Source organism: Somniosus microcephalus, chromosome 11 (genome assembly GCF_052327205.1).
Source record: "Somniosus microcephalus isolate GS21.2 chromosome 11, FLI_Smic_1.0, whole genome shotgun sequence".
In the NCBI taxonomy this organism is placed as follows: Eukaryota; Metazoa; Chordata; class Chondrichthyes; order Squaliformes; family Somniosidae; genus Somniosus; species Somniosus microcephalus.
In genome coordinates, this window is record NC_140997.1 from 92072564 (window position 1) to 92087973 (window position 15410).

At 42.8% G+C, this 15410-nt stretch overlaps 1 protein-coding gene across 8 annotated transcripts in view; it reads right to left on the reverse strand.

The window, feature by feature from the left end:
- Positions 1-15410, reverse strand: part of crebbpb (CREB binding lysine acetyltransferase b) — a 155948-nt gene that overhangs the window by 14990 nt on the left and 125548 nt on the right. For all 8 annotated transcript variants that reach the window (XM_086001006.1, XM_086001001.1, XM_086001002.1 and 5 more), the window contains 4 exons: positions 14570-14720; positions 6251-6397; positions 5789-5902; positions 3660-3825 (listed from right to left, as the gene is read on the reverse strand). In XM_086001006.1, coding sequence (XP_085857132.1) covers positions 3660-3825; positions 5789-5902; positions 6251-6397; positions 14570-14720 — 578 coding nt within the window. The remainder of the gene's footprint in view (positions 1-3659; positions 3826-5788; positions 5903-6250; positions 6398-14569; positions 14721-15410) is intronic.

Consider the following 15410-nt stretch of genomic DNA (forward strand, 5'->3'; position numbering starts at 1 on the left):
TTCACAACCTTGGTGTCATATTTGACCCCGAAATGAGCTTCCAACCGCATATCCGCAGCATAACAAAGACTGCTTATTTCCACCTCCGTAACATCGCCCGTCTCTGCCCTTGCCTCAGCTCATCCGCTGCTGAAACCCTCATCCATACCTCCGTTACCTCTAGACTTGACTATTCCAACGCACTCCTGGCTGGCCTCCCATATTCTACCCTACGTAAACTTGAGGTGATCCAAAACTCAGCTGCCTGTGTCCTAACTCGCACCAAGTCCCGTTCACCCATCACCCCTGTGCTCGCTGACCTACATTGGCTCCCAGTTAAGCAACGCCTCGATTTCAAAATTCTCATCCTTGTTTTCAAATCCCTGCATGGCCTCGCCCCTCCCCATCTCTGTAATCTCTTCCCCACCACCCCCCCCACCCCCGAGATATCTGCACTCCTCTAATTCTGCCCTCTTGAGCATCCCGGATTATGATCGCTCAACCATTGGTCGTCGTGCCTTCTGTTACCCAGGCCCTAAGCTCTGGAATTCCCTCCCTAAACCTCTCCGCCTCACTAGCTCTCTTTCCTCCTTAAGTCGCTCCTTAAAACCTACCTCTTTGACCAAGCTTTTGGTCACCTGCCCTAATTTTGCCTTATGTGGCTTGGTGTCAAATTTTTTGTCTTTTAATACTCCTGTGAAGCGCCTCGAGATGTTTTACTATGTTAAAGGTGCTATATAAATACAAGTTGTTGTTACTGTTGTAAAAAACCTGAATCATAACATCCTGTAAGACTTTAACCTGGCAGAAACTCACCCTTTTAGATTCAAAGTATCAGATAAAAGAATTTCCCATTCTGAACATTAGATTAAATACTTTAAAGCTACCTACACAGTCATATTATTACAGCCAGTGAACGGTCTAAGTTGTTACAGGCCACGTGCAGTGCACTGTACTTACAGTTGATGTCATTTGCCCCGACCATTGGGTAAGATGGAGAATGTGTGTCTGCCTGAACCAAACAATGTTAACACATATACAGGTTTAAAACTGTTTCCTGGATAGGATTATCAGTTTGTTCGGACAAACCGTACTTTGTATCTAAGGGCGCCTTTTGCAGGAGTCTTCCTTGTCCCAGAGATCTGGGAGGTGGAACATTTCAGCAACTGGAGACTGTAAGATTAACATGGAGTTGGTAGCCCTAGGGGGACTGTACAGGAAACTCTTTTTTATCCGGCACCGGTGGGTTGCCGGTTTATCAAAATTTCCGGATGACGGAGAGGGTTATCTACTGAGGCTATTTTTAACAAAGAAAAATAAAAAAATCAAGAAATGTGCAGTATACAGTAATTGGGTACTCAACTACAGAATGTTGTGTTAAATGGATGGTGGAAGATGCTTGATTAAGTACAGTACTGCCAGTTGAGGGTAATCCATAACTCTTTAATTACTTAACAGTAAAACAAAACTTATAAATGACTGTACAGTATAAAGTACTGTGGTTGACTGTACACTTATTCCAAGTCAACTGGTTCATCAGGATCATGCACTTCAACAGATTCTTCAGGCACTTCCACTGCTTCAACTCTTTTGGAAGCTTTCCTAAACATGTCCCGGATGTCTGCTTGCTTAGTGGACTCTTGCCTTCTTTGTAGAAAGGTGGAATGCAGAATATGGAGGTGCATAACTTCTTGGGCAGAATAGCAAGGATGCCTTTCAGCAAATTTGAGGAATAAAGCAAATCCTTCTGCAGCTTTAGCCCAAGAAATCATCTTCTCTTCAGAAATCTCATCCTCTTCACTTTCCATCTCAACTTTCCTTTTCTTTCTTTGGATTCAAAACATTCTCCATTATTTCATCATCACTTAGCATATGCACAACAGCAACTTCTCTATCTGCATCAACCCACTGCTCAATATCACGTTCACTGAGGTGACGTAGAGGGTTTGCTGGGTGTACATTTTTCACCATGCCAGCCATTTCCATTACTGTACTCTTCTTGGGACGAACATTGAACCCATGAAATTCCTCCTCTGAAGAACAACCTTCAGCAAACATTACAGAAGGCCACAATTTGCGCCAGGCTTGTCTCAAAGTGTGACCTTTCACCAAGCTCCAGGATCTTTAAGATTGTATTCCTTCTGAAATGCGTGAATATTGTCATCTTGGCTTATCAGTTTACGTAGGAAGTCTTTCTTGTAATGACACTTGAGATTTTGGATAACGCCCTGGTCCATGGGTTGCATGAGAGAAGTTACATTTGGTAACAAATAAATGGTGAAAATATTTCCCAAAACCAACTCGGATTCATGCGGATGGGCTCTACAATTATCAAGCAATAAAATGCATTTGCTATCTATCTTCAGGTTTCCCTAGTCTACAGAAACGTTCCCTCACAGATGGAACAAAAATATGATGGAACCAATTCGAAAAGATTTCCTTATCCATCCAAGCATTTCTTTGAGCTTTGTACTCAACAGGTAAGTGCCTCACATTTTTAAATGCACGGGGATTTTTATACTTCCCAATGACAAGAAGTTTAACCCGGTGTGATCCAGCAGCGTTCGCACATGTTAGCACGGTTACACGATCTTTATTTTTCTTGTAACCTGAAGCATTAGCCTCACTAACCCCAGCAAGCGTTGATTCTGGCAAAAACCTCCAAAATAAGCCAGTTTCATCGGCATTGTATAGCTGTGCTGGCGACAAATCATGTTGCTGCACAAGCCGATTGAAATAATCGCAATATTCTTCTGCGGCGTCGTGATCAGCTGATTTCTTCTCCCCGGAAATATTGAGTCGTCGTATCCCGTGCCGTACCTTGAAGCACGTTAGCCATCCCTCGGAGAAAGCACACCTGTCAGTGAGCTCCATCTTTGCGTAGAAATCTTTCGCTTTTTCGATTAGCATGGGTCCGGAAATCAGAACACCCTCTGAACGCTTAAGAGAAAACCACTCAAAGCACGGTATCCAGCTCTTTAAGCTTAGGCTTACGAAGCATACGCCGTTTCTCTACACCCTTAGATGTCTCCAAGCTTGAATAAAACTTGAGCAGCTTATCCTTCTGCGATTTGATGCCATAGATTGTTGACTAACCGATTTTGAATTCATTCATAATGTTGATACACTTCTCTCCCCTTTCTAGTCGTTGGCATATATCGATTTTCTGTTTTAAAGTTAACACCACTCTCTTCCTTTTGCTTGGACCAACTTTTGGGATGTCCATAAAGCAATGCAATGACTACCAGCAGCGTGGGAGACACACAGTACCCCTGTAAAATGGCAGATCAGAAGAGACTACCGGCAGCACGGGAGAGTCAGACTCCTGTTACAGGGGTATTAAGGTGTTCCAACTTCCGTCAGTGCCAAGAAGCCGAGTAGTGGCAGTTTGGAGAACTACCCCCACTGACTAACTCGGCCACCGCGGGAGACTCGGACTCGGCAACATTGCCGGTTATTGAGGTGTTGTTTTCGGAGTGAGAATTTTGCCGGTTAATAGAGAATTCTGGATATTTAGGTGCTGTTTAAATGAGAGTTTCCTGTACCTTCAAATACTACAGTTATACAAATCTGCATTGGTCAGCATTACAAAGCAACATCAAGCTGGATTACATTGGGGCATGCATAATACCTTATTTTTAAAGTAGGTATTAGGAGGATCATAGAACTTCAGAACAAACCTTGTAATCGTGTATGATTCGCTCAGCAAAAGCTTTATCCAGCATCTTCTTATACCATTCCTGCAACCGTTTGGGTTTGGGGATCTTCTGATCTGCTGGGTGGCAATGGAAGATGTAATCATCACCTTCACTGGGAGGGCATGCCCAGATATGGCCCTGTGTAAAGCTGTGGGTAACAAGAGATCATAGGTGAAATGGATTGTTCAGATACCGTTACAACTCTGACCAAAATCACACGAGGAAAATAGCAAGCAGACATACAGCTTCCAGTTTAAATGCAAATTGTTCAAAAAACTTACTTATAATTATAACTGGTCATGGATGTAACAGTACATAAGAACTAGGAGCAGGAGTAGACCATACGGCCCCTCGAGCCAGCTCTGCTATTCAACAAGATCATGGCTGATCTTCTACCTCAACTCCACCTTCCTGCACTAACCCCATCTCCCTTGATTCCTTTCGTGTCCAAAAATCTTATCGATTTCAGTCTTGAATATACTCAACGACTGAGCATCCCCAGTCGAGAATTACAAAGGTTCACAACCCTCAGTGAAGAAATTTCTCCTCATCTCAGTCCTAAATGGTCGACCCCTTATCCTGAGACCATGATCTCTAGTTCTAGACTCCCCAACTAGGGAAAACAGCTTCTCAGCATCTAAAGTACTGGCAAAGTATAGCCATTCCAAAGCCAAAGATTGATTATGATTGGTAATATGTAACTGAACTGGATAAACTGGGGAAATTAACCTTAAAAGGAAGTATTTTATTAGGTAGAGAAGAGCAACCGAGAGAGTAGGGACTAGTATAAAACCAGCGAGGATAACGCTGGCCAGCATAAGGAATGCTGAAGATTTTCAGTAATGTTACAAGTCAGAAAACAACCGACAATCTCATAAGTTCTTTGAGGGATTTATCAGGACAGGTTCAGTATGAGAATAAAGATATGGCTGATGAGCTAAACAGATACTCTGCAAAGGCTTGCACTTCTGAAGATGATGCTCCAGTCCAATCTTGCAGGTTAATCTAAATAAGTTAGAGAAACAGGCCCATGTGTGGTGAGTGTCCTTCATGTGACAAGTGCAGTGTAATATATGTGAGGTGGGAAAACTCCAGGCATGGTTACACTCAGCATTATGGATCGAGAGACATGGGGCAATAGTTAACCACTCATTGAAGGTGCACAAGCAGTGTGAGGTGGCTATAGGGAAAGGAAATAGGGTTTTAAGAGGCATTGCTCAGACTAATGAGGAAAAAACAAAGCTATACAAGGCTTTGATACCTCTGCACTTTGTAGTGTGTCTCGTTTTGGCACCCACAATTGGAGAGATATATTGAGGTTCTAAAATAGTTGCAGATGAGGGACACCAGAACAGTACCTAGCTTTAGGGATGTTAATAATCAGGGGAGGCTGCAAATCTTAGGGCTATTTAGAGTAACGCAGGCTTTGAGGGGGTAGGAAGGGCTTGGATTAGGAATTGTAAGGCTAGAGGGCATGCAGATTAAAATCCTTAGGCAAGGAGTCTGGTTAGATGTCAAGAAGCATTTTATTGCAGATATGGTGGGCACAGGTTCGCTACAGTCCTTTAAAAGGGAACTTGATAAGTTCCCAAATGAAGAGGACGTTTCCAATTGTACAGGACAAGTTGTTAGTTAGCTGGGATTATGAGGAATTACAGGCTATCAAGTCTCCTGGAACTTTGTTTGATTTCCTTTGGGAGTCAGGGAGTTTTCCCTGAATTGACTACAGGATTTTGCCACTCCACCAAGATTGAGTGGTTCAGGGTGTTGCACCAGCATAGGGGGGGGGGGGGAGGGGGGCTTGATGAGTTTAATGGCATTTTTTGTCTGTTTTGTACACCTTATGAGATGGGAGAGGGACATAACCAATGTTCCCTTTAGCCTGCGCAGCTGTCTGCCAGTCCCGCGCAGCCTGGGACCAGCTTTTCCAATGTTAAATTTTGCGCATGCTTGAAACTGTGAATGGCCCGCGCAGCCCCTTAATGGGCCCGTGCACCCAAAAAAAAATTAGGGGGAACATTGGGCATAACACGCATACACACTTTGCACCCCATTACCCACAAAGAACAAGTAAACTTACAAAGCTCTACCTTTGTTAAAATGGAGCTTACCCAAGTTTTTTCACATACTCCAGGTAACCAATTAAGATTTCATGATAGACTGCAGTTCGGAGGCATCTTGGGCGGAAGAAGTGAATACTGTCGAGGTATGATATGTACACACGCCTGCAAAGTTGTGCAAGAGAAATAGCATCAGCCATTAAGCTAGTGATTAAAAGGGCTATATTCTGCCTTCATTAAATTAAACACCTACCATCCTGGGAACAAAATAAAGTGACTACTGTTTTAAGGGTACATCTTTTTCTTACAAATATTCTCCATTTTTTTTGTGCCGTACTCCAATTTCTAAGACACTAATGTACACTTTCAAAAGCATAAGAGTTTAATTTAAGTTCTCCATTGTTAAAGCTGGGTTAAATGAATTGTTCCTTTACAAACTGGACATAAAAAGGAACTAAAGCAGGCTCTGTATAAGTAATCTGCTAAGATATTGTACGCATGGCATGCCAGTACCTTGTATTAGGAGTTGGGCAGTCAGAGCCATATTCCTGTACATGCATTCCAAAGAAACAGACGTCCACACCATCAATCTCCTCAAAAGCAAAAAGTGCTTTGGTTCTATAAGGAAAGGTCTCCGACATTTCGCCTGCATCCACAAACCTGAAACAAGAAAAAGGGGCCACCATTACAGACAGTCCGAAGGGCGAGTTACATTAGATCACAACCCTTCTTCAGCTGCAGGTGCATAAAATTCTAATCATTAACAAATATATTAAAACCAGGGCAGGGAAGGAATTGAGAAAGTAGCATCCAAACTCTATTTTGTATTGAAATAGAGAGTCAGAATCTGGGACCTGTTTTTAGTGTTTCTTTCTCTTCCAAAATCAATCACATGAACTCTGTACAGCACTAGCAAAGCTGTATGAGTAAATGTAGGGCTCCACACATCAAGGGGTCGAGTTAGACTGATTCCACCAGTTAGTCTGATGTCACAAGCAATGAATAATGGGTCCATCGAAAATAAATACCCAGCAGACACCACTGTAGTTATGTCACAACTGCTCCATTTTCAACTGAGCTGGGACCAGTGTCCTGGCGAACTGAGTAACTAGGGCAGTAGACAGGGCTTTAAACATAGAAGATAGGAGCATGAGTAGGCCATTCGGCCCCTCGAGCCTGCTCCGCCATTTAATGAGATCATGGCTGATCATCCAAATTCAGTACCCTGTCCCTGCTTTCTCCCCATATCCCTTGATCCCTTTAGCTGTAAGAAATATATCTAACTCCTTCTTGAATATATTTAATGAATTGGCCTCAACTGCCTTCTGTGGTAGAGAATTCACTGGGTGAAGAAATTCTTCCTCATCTCAGTCCTAAATGGCTTACCCCTTATCCTTAGACTGTGACCCCTGGTTCTGGACTCCCCTGCCATCGGGAACAGCCTTCCTGCATCTAGTCTGTCTAGTCCTGTTAGAATTTTATAAGTTTCAATGAGATCCCCTCTCATTCTTCTAAACTCGAGCGAATATAAGCTTAATCGACCCAATCTCTCTTCATACGTCATTCCTGCCATCCCAGTTATCAATCTGGTGAGTCTTCGCTGCACTCCCTCCATGGCAAGAACATCCTTCCTCAGATAAGGCGACCAAAACTGCACACAATATTCAAGGTGTGGTCTCACCAAGATCCTGTATAACTGCAGCAAGACATCCTTGTTCCTGTACTCGAATCCTCTCGCTACGAAGGCCAACATACCATTTGCCTTCTTAACCACCTGCTGCACCTGCATGCTTACCTTCAGCGACTGGTGCACAAGGACACCCAGGTCTCGTTGCACTTCCTTTTCCCAATCTATTGCCGTTCAGATAATAATCTGCCTTCCTGTTTTTGCCACTAAAGTGGATAACCTCGCATTTATCCACATTATACTGCATCTGCCATGCATCTGCCCAATCACCCAACCTGTCCAAATCATACTGGAGTTTCTTTGCATCCTCCTCACAGCACACACACTCACCCAGCTTTGTGTCATCTGCAAACTTGGAGATATTACATCTAGTTCCCTTGTCTAGATCATTAATATATATTGTGAATAGCTGGGGTCCTAGGACCGATCCCTGCGGTATCCCACTAGTCACTGCCTGCCACTCGGAAAAAGATCCGTTTATTCCAACTCTTTGCTTCCTGTCTGCCAACCAGTTCTCTATCCAAGTCAGTACCTTACCCCCAATCCCATGTGCTTTAACTTTGCACGCTAATCTCAAACTAATGAAGCGGGGGAGGTGGGAGGATTCAGGAAAGAGTAAATTTAAAAGCAGCAAGAGAAATGTCAAGGCTCTAGAGCAGAGTAGAGTTTTGGGTAAAAATAAGCAGCGTGGGTTAGAAAGGGACAGAGAGAGTAACAAAGGTAATAAGGCATCAGTGACTAAGGTGACATCAGGAAAAAATAGAAATAAGTCAAAGCTAAAGGCACTATATCTAAATGCGCAAAGCATTTGCAACAAAATAGATGAATTAATAGCGCAGATAGAAATTAACAGGTTTGATCTATTAGCCATGACAGAGACGTGGTTGCAAAGTGGACAAGGTTGGGAACTAAATATTCCAGGATACTTAACTTTAGAAGAGAAAAGGAGGAGGGGTAGCCCTGATAATAAAGGATGGGATAAAGACAGTAGAGATAAAGGATCTTAGCTCTAAGAAGTAGAATCCGTTTGGGTGGAGCTAAGAAACAGCAAGGGGCACAAAACATTGGTGGGAGTGGTTTATAGGCCCCCAAACAGTAGTTGTAATGTAAGGCAGAGTACAAATCAGGAAATTAGAGGCGCATGCAACAAGGGTAATGCAGTAATCATGGGGAACCTTAATCTACATATAGACTGGGGAAACCAAATTTGCAGTAATAGTGTGGAGGACATTCATGGAATGTATGCAAGATAGTTTTCTAGATCAGTATGTTGAGGAACCAACTAGGGAACAAACTACTTTAGATCTAGTATTGTGCAATGAGAAAGGGTCAATTAATAACCTTGTAGTAAAGGGGCCTTTAGGGAAGAGTGACCATAATGATAGAATTTTATATTGAGTTTGAAAGTGATTTAGTTAAATCCGAAACTACGGGGTCTTCAATCTAAACAAAGCAAACTACGTAGGTATGCGGGGCGAGTTGCTAAGGTAGATTGGGAAACTACATTAAAAGGTAGGACGGTAGACAAGCAATGGCTAACATTTAAAGAATTAATACATAATTTACAACAAATATACATTCCTTTAAGGCACATAAACCTCACAGGAAACATGGTCCAACTGTTGCTAACAAGAGAAGTTAAAGATAGTATTAGATCAGAGGAAGAGGCTTATAATGTTGCCAAAAATAGTAAGCCTGAGGATTGGGAGGATTTTAGAATTCAGCAAAGGAAGACCAAGAAATTGATAAAAGAAATGGAAAATAGAATGAGAGACATAAAAACAGATTGTAAAAGCTTATATGTAGGTATATAAAAAGGAAAAGATTAGCAAAAGTAAATGTGGGTCCCTTACAGGCTGAGACAGGAGAAATTATAATGGGGAATAAGGAAATGGCAGAGAAATTTAACAAATACTTTGTGTCTGTCTTCACGGAAGAAGACGCAAAAAACGCAAGAAATAGTGGAGAACCAAGGGTCTAGCGAGAATGAGGAACTGAAAGAAATTAGTATTAGTAAAAAAAATAGTACTGGTGAAATTTATGGGACTGAAAGCCGACTGAAAGTTGTCATTTTCCAAAATTCTGTAGGTTCTGGAACGGTTCCCGTGGATTGGAAGGTAGCAAATGTAACCCCACTGTTTAAGAAAGGAGGGAGAGAGAAAAGGAGGGAGAGAGAAAACGGGGAACTACAGACCAGTTAGCCTGACATCAGTAGTAGGGAAAATGCTAGAATATTATTAAGGATGTGGTAACAGGGCACTTAGAAAATAATAATAGGATTGGGCAGAGTCAACACAGATTTATGAAAGGGAAATCGTGTTTGACAAATCTTAGATTTTTTTGAAGTTGTAACTAGCAGAATAGATAACGGGGAACCAGTGGATGTGGTGTATATAGATTTTCAGAAGGCATTCGATAAGGTGCCACACAAGAGGTTATTAAACAAAATTAGGGCTCATGGGATTGGGGGTAATATACTAGCATGGATTGAGGATTGGTTAACGGACAGAAAACAGACAGTAGGAATAAACAGGTCATTTTCAGGTTGGCAGGCTATATCTAGTGGGGTACCGCAAGGATCAGTGCTTGGGCCTCAGCTATTCACAATCTACATCAATGATTTGGATGAGGGGACCAAATGTGATACAGGTAGACTATCCTTTATCCGAAAACCTCGGGACCAGCCGAGTTTCGGATAAAGGAGAATTTCGGATTTCGGAAGGTGGGTCGGCGGGGGGTCGTGCGCACGACTTACGCTGACGCTCAGCGTAAGTCAGTCGGGGTCGGCGGGGGTCGGGGCCCGCGGGGGGGGGGGGGGTCGGCGGTTGTCGGGGCCCGCGGTTGTCGGGGCTGGCGGGGTCCACAGGGGGGTCGGCGGGGGGTCGTGCGCACGACTTACCCTTTATCCGAACTTCCGAAACCGGAACCCTCTAAAAACCGAAGGTTTTTTCGTTCGTACGCACGACTTACGCTGAACGAAAAAACCTTCGGTTTTTAGAGGGTTTCGGTTTTCGGAAGTCCGGATAAAGGGTAGTCTACCTGTATATCCAAGTTTGCTGATGATACAAAGCTGGGTGGGAATGTAAGTTGTGAGGATGATGCAAGGCGGCTTCAAGGGGATATAAATCGGCTAAGTGAGTGGGCAAATGGAATATAATGTAGAGACTTTGGTAGGAAAAGCAGAGTATTTTTTAAATGGTGAGAGATTGGGAAATGTTGGTGTTCAGAGGGACCTGGGTGTCCTTGTACACAAATCACTTAAAGTTAATATAAGAACATAAGAAATAGGAGCAGGAGTAGGCCAATCGGCCCCTCGAGCCTGCTCCGCCATTCAATAAGATCATGGCTGATCTGATCCTAACTGCCAATCCACTATCACAGAACCATCTCCTGCATCTAACAGAATTAGACACACGAAATAGGAGCAGCATCAGGCTACACGGCCCCTGGGCCCGCTCCGCTACCCACAGGGCCATGACCGATCCGAACCTAGATTCATGTCCAAATTCCTGCCCGCTCCCCATAACCCTTAATTCCCTTTACTTCTAGGAAACTGTCTATTTCTGTTTTAAATTTATGTAATGATGTAGCTTCTACAGTTTTTTGGGGCAGCATATTCCATGGACCTACCACCCTCTGAGTGAAGTAGTTCCTCCTCATCTCAGTTTTGAAAGAGCAGCCCCTTATTCTAAGACTATGCCCCCTAGTTCTAGTTTCACCCATCATCGGGAACATCTTCCCTGCATCCACCCGATCCAACCCCTTCACAATCTTATATGTTTCAATAAGATCGCCTCTCATTCTTCTGAACTCCAATGAGTAGAGTCCCAATCTACTCAACCTCTCCTCATATGTCCATCCCCTCATCCCCGAGATTAACCGAGTGAACCTTCTTTGTAACATGCAGGTACATCAAGCAATCAGGAAAGCAAATGGTATGTTGGCCTTTATTACAAGAGGATTTGAGTACAAGAGTAAAGACGTCTTACTGCAATTATATAGGGCCCTGGTGAGACCACACCTGAAGTATTGTGTACAGTTTTGGTCTGCTTACCTAAGGAAGTGCAATGAAGGTTCACCAGACTGGTTCCTGGGATGGGGGGATTGTCCTATGAGGAGAGATTGAGTAGACTAGGCCTATATACCCTAGAGTTTAGAAGAATAAGAGGTGATCTCATTGAAACATACAAGATTCTTAGGTAGATGCAGGGAGGATGTTTCCCCTGGCTGGGGAGTCCAGAACCAGGGATCACAGTCTCAGAATAAGGGGTCAGCCATTTAGGACTGAAATGAGGAGAAATTTCTTCACTCAGATGGTGGTGAATCTTTGGAATTCTCTACCCCAGAGGGATGTGGAGGCTCAGTCATTGAGTATATTCAAGACAGAGATCGATAGATTTTTGAATATTAAGGTAATCAAGGGATATGGGGATAGTGCAGGAAAGTAGAGATGAGGTAGAAGATCAGCCATGATCTTACTGAATGGCAGAGCAGGCTCGAAGGGCCAAATGGCCTACTCCTGCTCCTATTTATGTTCTTAACCTTGCTTGCCTCTCTGAGGTCCTCGGACATACCATTGCTCCCAGGGCAGTATCCATTACATTACATTACAAAAGATTACATAGGAAATACAGCACAGAAACAAGACATTCAGCACAACCAGTCCATGCCGGCGTTATGCCTGGCCCAAGACCGCACAAAGTGGAGGAGAAGCACCCAGGAAGGTGCCGAACACCTTGAGTCTCTTCGCCGGGAGCAAGCGGAAGCCAAGTGCAGGCAGCGCAAAGAGCGCACGTCAACCCAAGCACCCCACCCACCCGCCCCTTCAACCACCGTCTGCCCCACCTGTGACAGAGACTGTAGGTCCCGCATTGGGCTCATCAGTCACCTGCGAACTCATTTTTAATGTGGAAGCAAGTCATCCTCGGTTCCGAGGGGCTGCCTAAGAAGAAGGTGGTATGCTCCACTCGAGCCTCCTCCTGTCTTTCCTCATCTAACTCTATCAGCATAACCCCCCCATTCCCTTCTCCCTCATATGCTTATCTAATCGTCCCTTAAATGCATCTATGGTATTCGCTTCAACCATTCCCTGTGGTAGCAAGTTCCACATTCTCACCACTCTGGGTAAAGAAGTTAATTCTGAATTCCCTATTTGATTTCTTGATGACTATCATATTGATGGCCTCTAGTTTTGCTCTTCCCACAAGTGGAAACACTCTCTCTGTATCTACTCTATCAAAACCTTTCATAATTTTAAAGACCTCTATTAGGTCACCCCTCAGCCTTCTCTTTTCAAGAGAAAAAGAGACCCCCAGCCTGTTCATCCTTTCTTGATAGGTATAACTTCGCATTTCTGGTATCATCCATGTAAATCTTTTTTGCACCCTCTCCAGTGCCTCATTATCCTTTCTATAATATGGCGACCAGAGCTCTCCGCAGTACTCCAAGTGTGGTCTAACCAAAGTTCGATACAAGTTTAGCACAACTTCTCTACTTTTCAATTCAATCCCTCTAGAAATGAACCCTAGTGCTTGGTTTGATTTTTTTATGGCTTTGTTAACCTGTCGCTACTTTCAGTGATTTGTGTATTTGTACTCAGAGATCCCTTTGCTCTTCTACCCCACTTGGATTGGTATTTTCCAAGTAATATGTGGCCTCCCTATTTTTCTTACCAAAATGTAATAACCTCACATTTATCTGTGTTGAATTTCATTTGCCAATTATATGCCCATTCTTCAAGTTTATTAATGTCCTCCTGTAATTTGTTGCAGTCCTCCTCAGTTTTGACTACCCCCCCCCAATTTGGTGTCACCTGCAAATTTAGTAATTGTGTTTTCGATTCCAAAGTCTAAATTATTAATATAAATTGTGAACAACAGCACTGATCCTTGTGGAACACCACGTCCCACCTTCTGCCACTCTGAATAGCTATCCTTTGCTCCTATTCTCTGCTTTCTATTTTGAAGCCAACTAGTTATCCATTCTGCTACTTGTCCCCTGACTCCATATGCTCTGACCTTATTCATTAGTCTATTATGTGGTATCTTATCAAAGTCCTTTTGAAAATCTAGATAAATGACATCTACTGCATTATCCTTGTCTACTCTCTTACCTCTTCAAAAATGAGGTTGGACAAGCAACATTTTCCCTTTTGAAATCCATGCTGACTATTCATTATTATATTTTTGGTTTCTAGATGTTCTTCTATTTTCTCCTTTAGTAGGGGTTCCAGTATTTTTCATACCACCGATGTTAAGCTGACTGGCCTATAGTTCCCTGGACATGTTCTATCTCCCTTTCTTAAATATAGGTATTACGTTAGCGATCCACCAGTCAACTGGCACTACACCTTGTTCTAACGAATCATTAAATGTGTGTAATGCCTTTGCTATCTCTTCCCTAGATTCTTTTAAAATGCGCGGATATAATCCGTTCGGACCAGGGGTTTTATCCTCTTTGAATCTGATTAGTTTATTTAATATATCTCCTCTTTTTATTTTAAATGCAGTTACCTCATTTCTAATCTCATCATCCGATGTCATGTCCACCTGTTCTGTCTCCCTAGTAAATACTGAAGCAAAGTAATAATTTAATATTTCTGCCATCTCTCTATCGCTGCTTGTGATATTATTCTGCCCATCCCTTAATGGCCTTATTCCCATCCCGACTTTCCTGTTTTCATTTATGTGCCTGTAAAGTATTTTACTATTTTGTTTTATGTTCCTTGATAATTTAATTTCATAGTTCCTCTATGCCTTTCTAATTGTTTTTTGAACTTCTCTCCTAATTTCTTTGTATTCTCTTGTCATGCTCTCTCAAAATTCCGTTTGACCCACTTCTGCCCTGCTCACAGCATTGAAATGGCCCTCTTCAAAGCCACAAATGAATTACTCTGGTGCATTACCCACCCACCCCCCCCCCCTTGTCCTGTCTGCAGCATTTATCTGTGGTCTCCTCCTCTCCTGATTTACATGCACCCTCTCCACATCATCATCATCTGCAGGCACCAGTTCAGCTCCCACCTGAGTTTTGACACGTACACTATTCTCAGGCAGAAAATTATAAAACTCTCAAGTAGCCATATCTTTCAATGCTTCATGTACAGAGAATGTACTGAATAACCTCCAGGTGATTGCTTTACTTGCCTGCTTTTCATTCCTGGTTTAACTTCCACAGTTTTATCGGAGCTGGATACCACACGAACATACACTTCTCCAGCCTCTGGATGGTTCTGACGTCGCAAAAATTTGTTCACTCTGTCTTCTAAATGATTCCCTAACCTGGTTGTTTGTAGCCCTATGAACAGAAACTTAGCATAAGCAAACACATCAGAAGCACAGTGAAATTCAGGTTACAAACTGCCCATTTCTCAAGTTAGAAAAAACCTCTGACTTCCTGGAAGGTACATTATGATCTGAGTTGATATAAAGCAATGTGACATTTGAGGTGTGGCAGCCATATGGTATATCACCAGGATTCAAAATCTATCAGTACATATTTATGCACCAGCAATTTTTGTTCCTATGTGGGGCTAAAAGAAAGGGGAGATGGTCATTTTGTACACGGGTCATATCTTCCCTCAGGTTTCCTGCCCAGTGAAGCAATTCTGTCAAAGTGGATGCAGCAGCAACATATTCCCAACAGCTCCCACTGTCAGCTGTTGGTCCGGTGTGGTCCACTCCACTCCTCCAGCGCCGTTTCCCACTGCTGATTAAAAAACAAGGAGCAGTCCAGCGGGATAGATACAGCTTTAAAATCAGCAACAAGAGATAGCACTGAGAACGGGCGGGCAAGCGTTTGATCATTTAAATATTGTATTGCTGAAAGGAGAAAGATTCAAATCAAATCAAATCAACTATTGTCATTGTTAGTGCACAAGTGCAGTACAACGAAATGTAGGCTTGCGGCTCCCGAGAGTGTACATTTGGATTAAGACATTTAAACATTCAACATACATTTGGCTTGTAGTATATTAACATAAATATA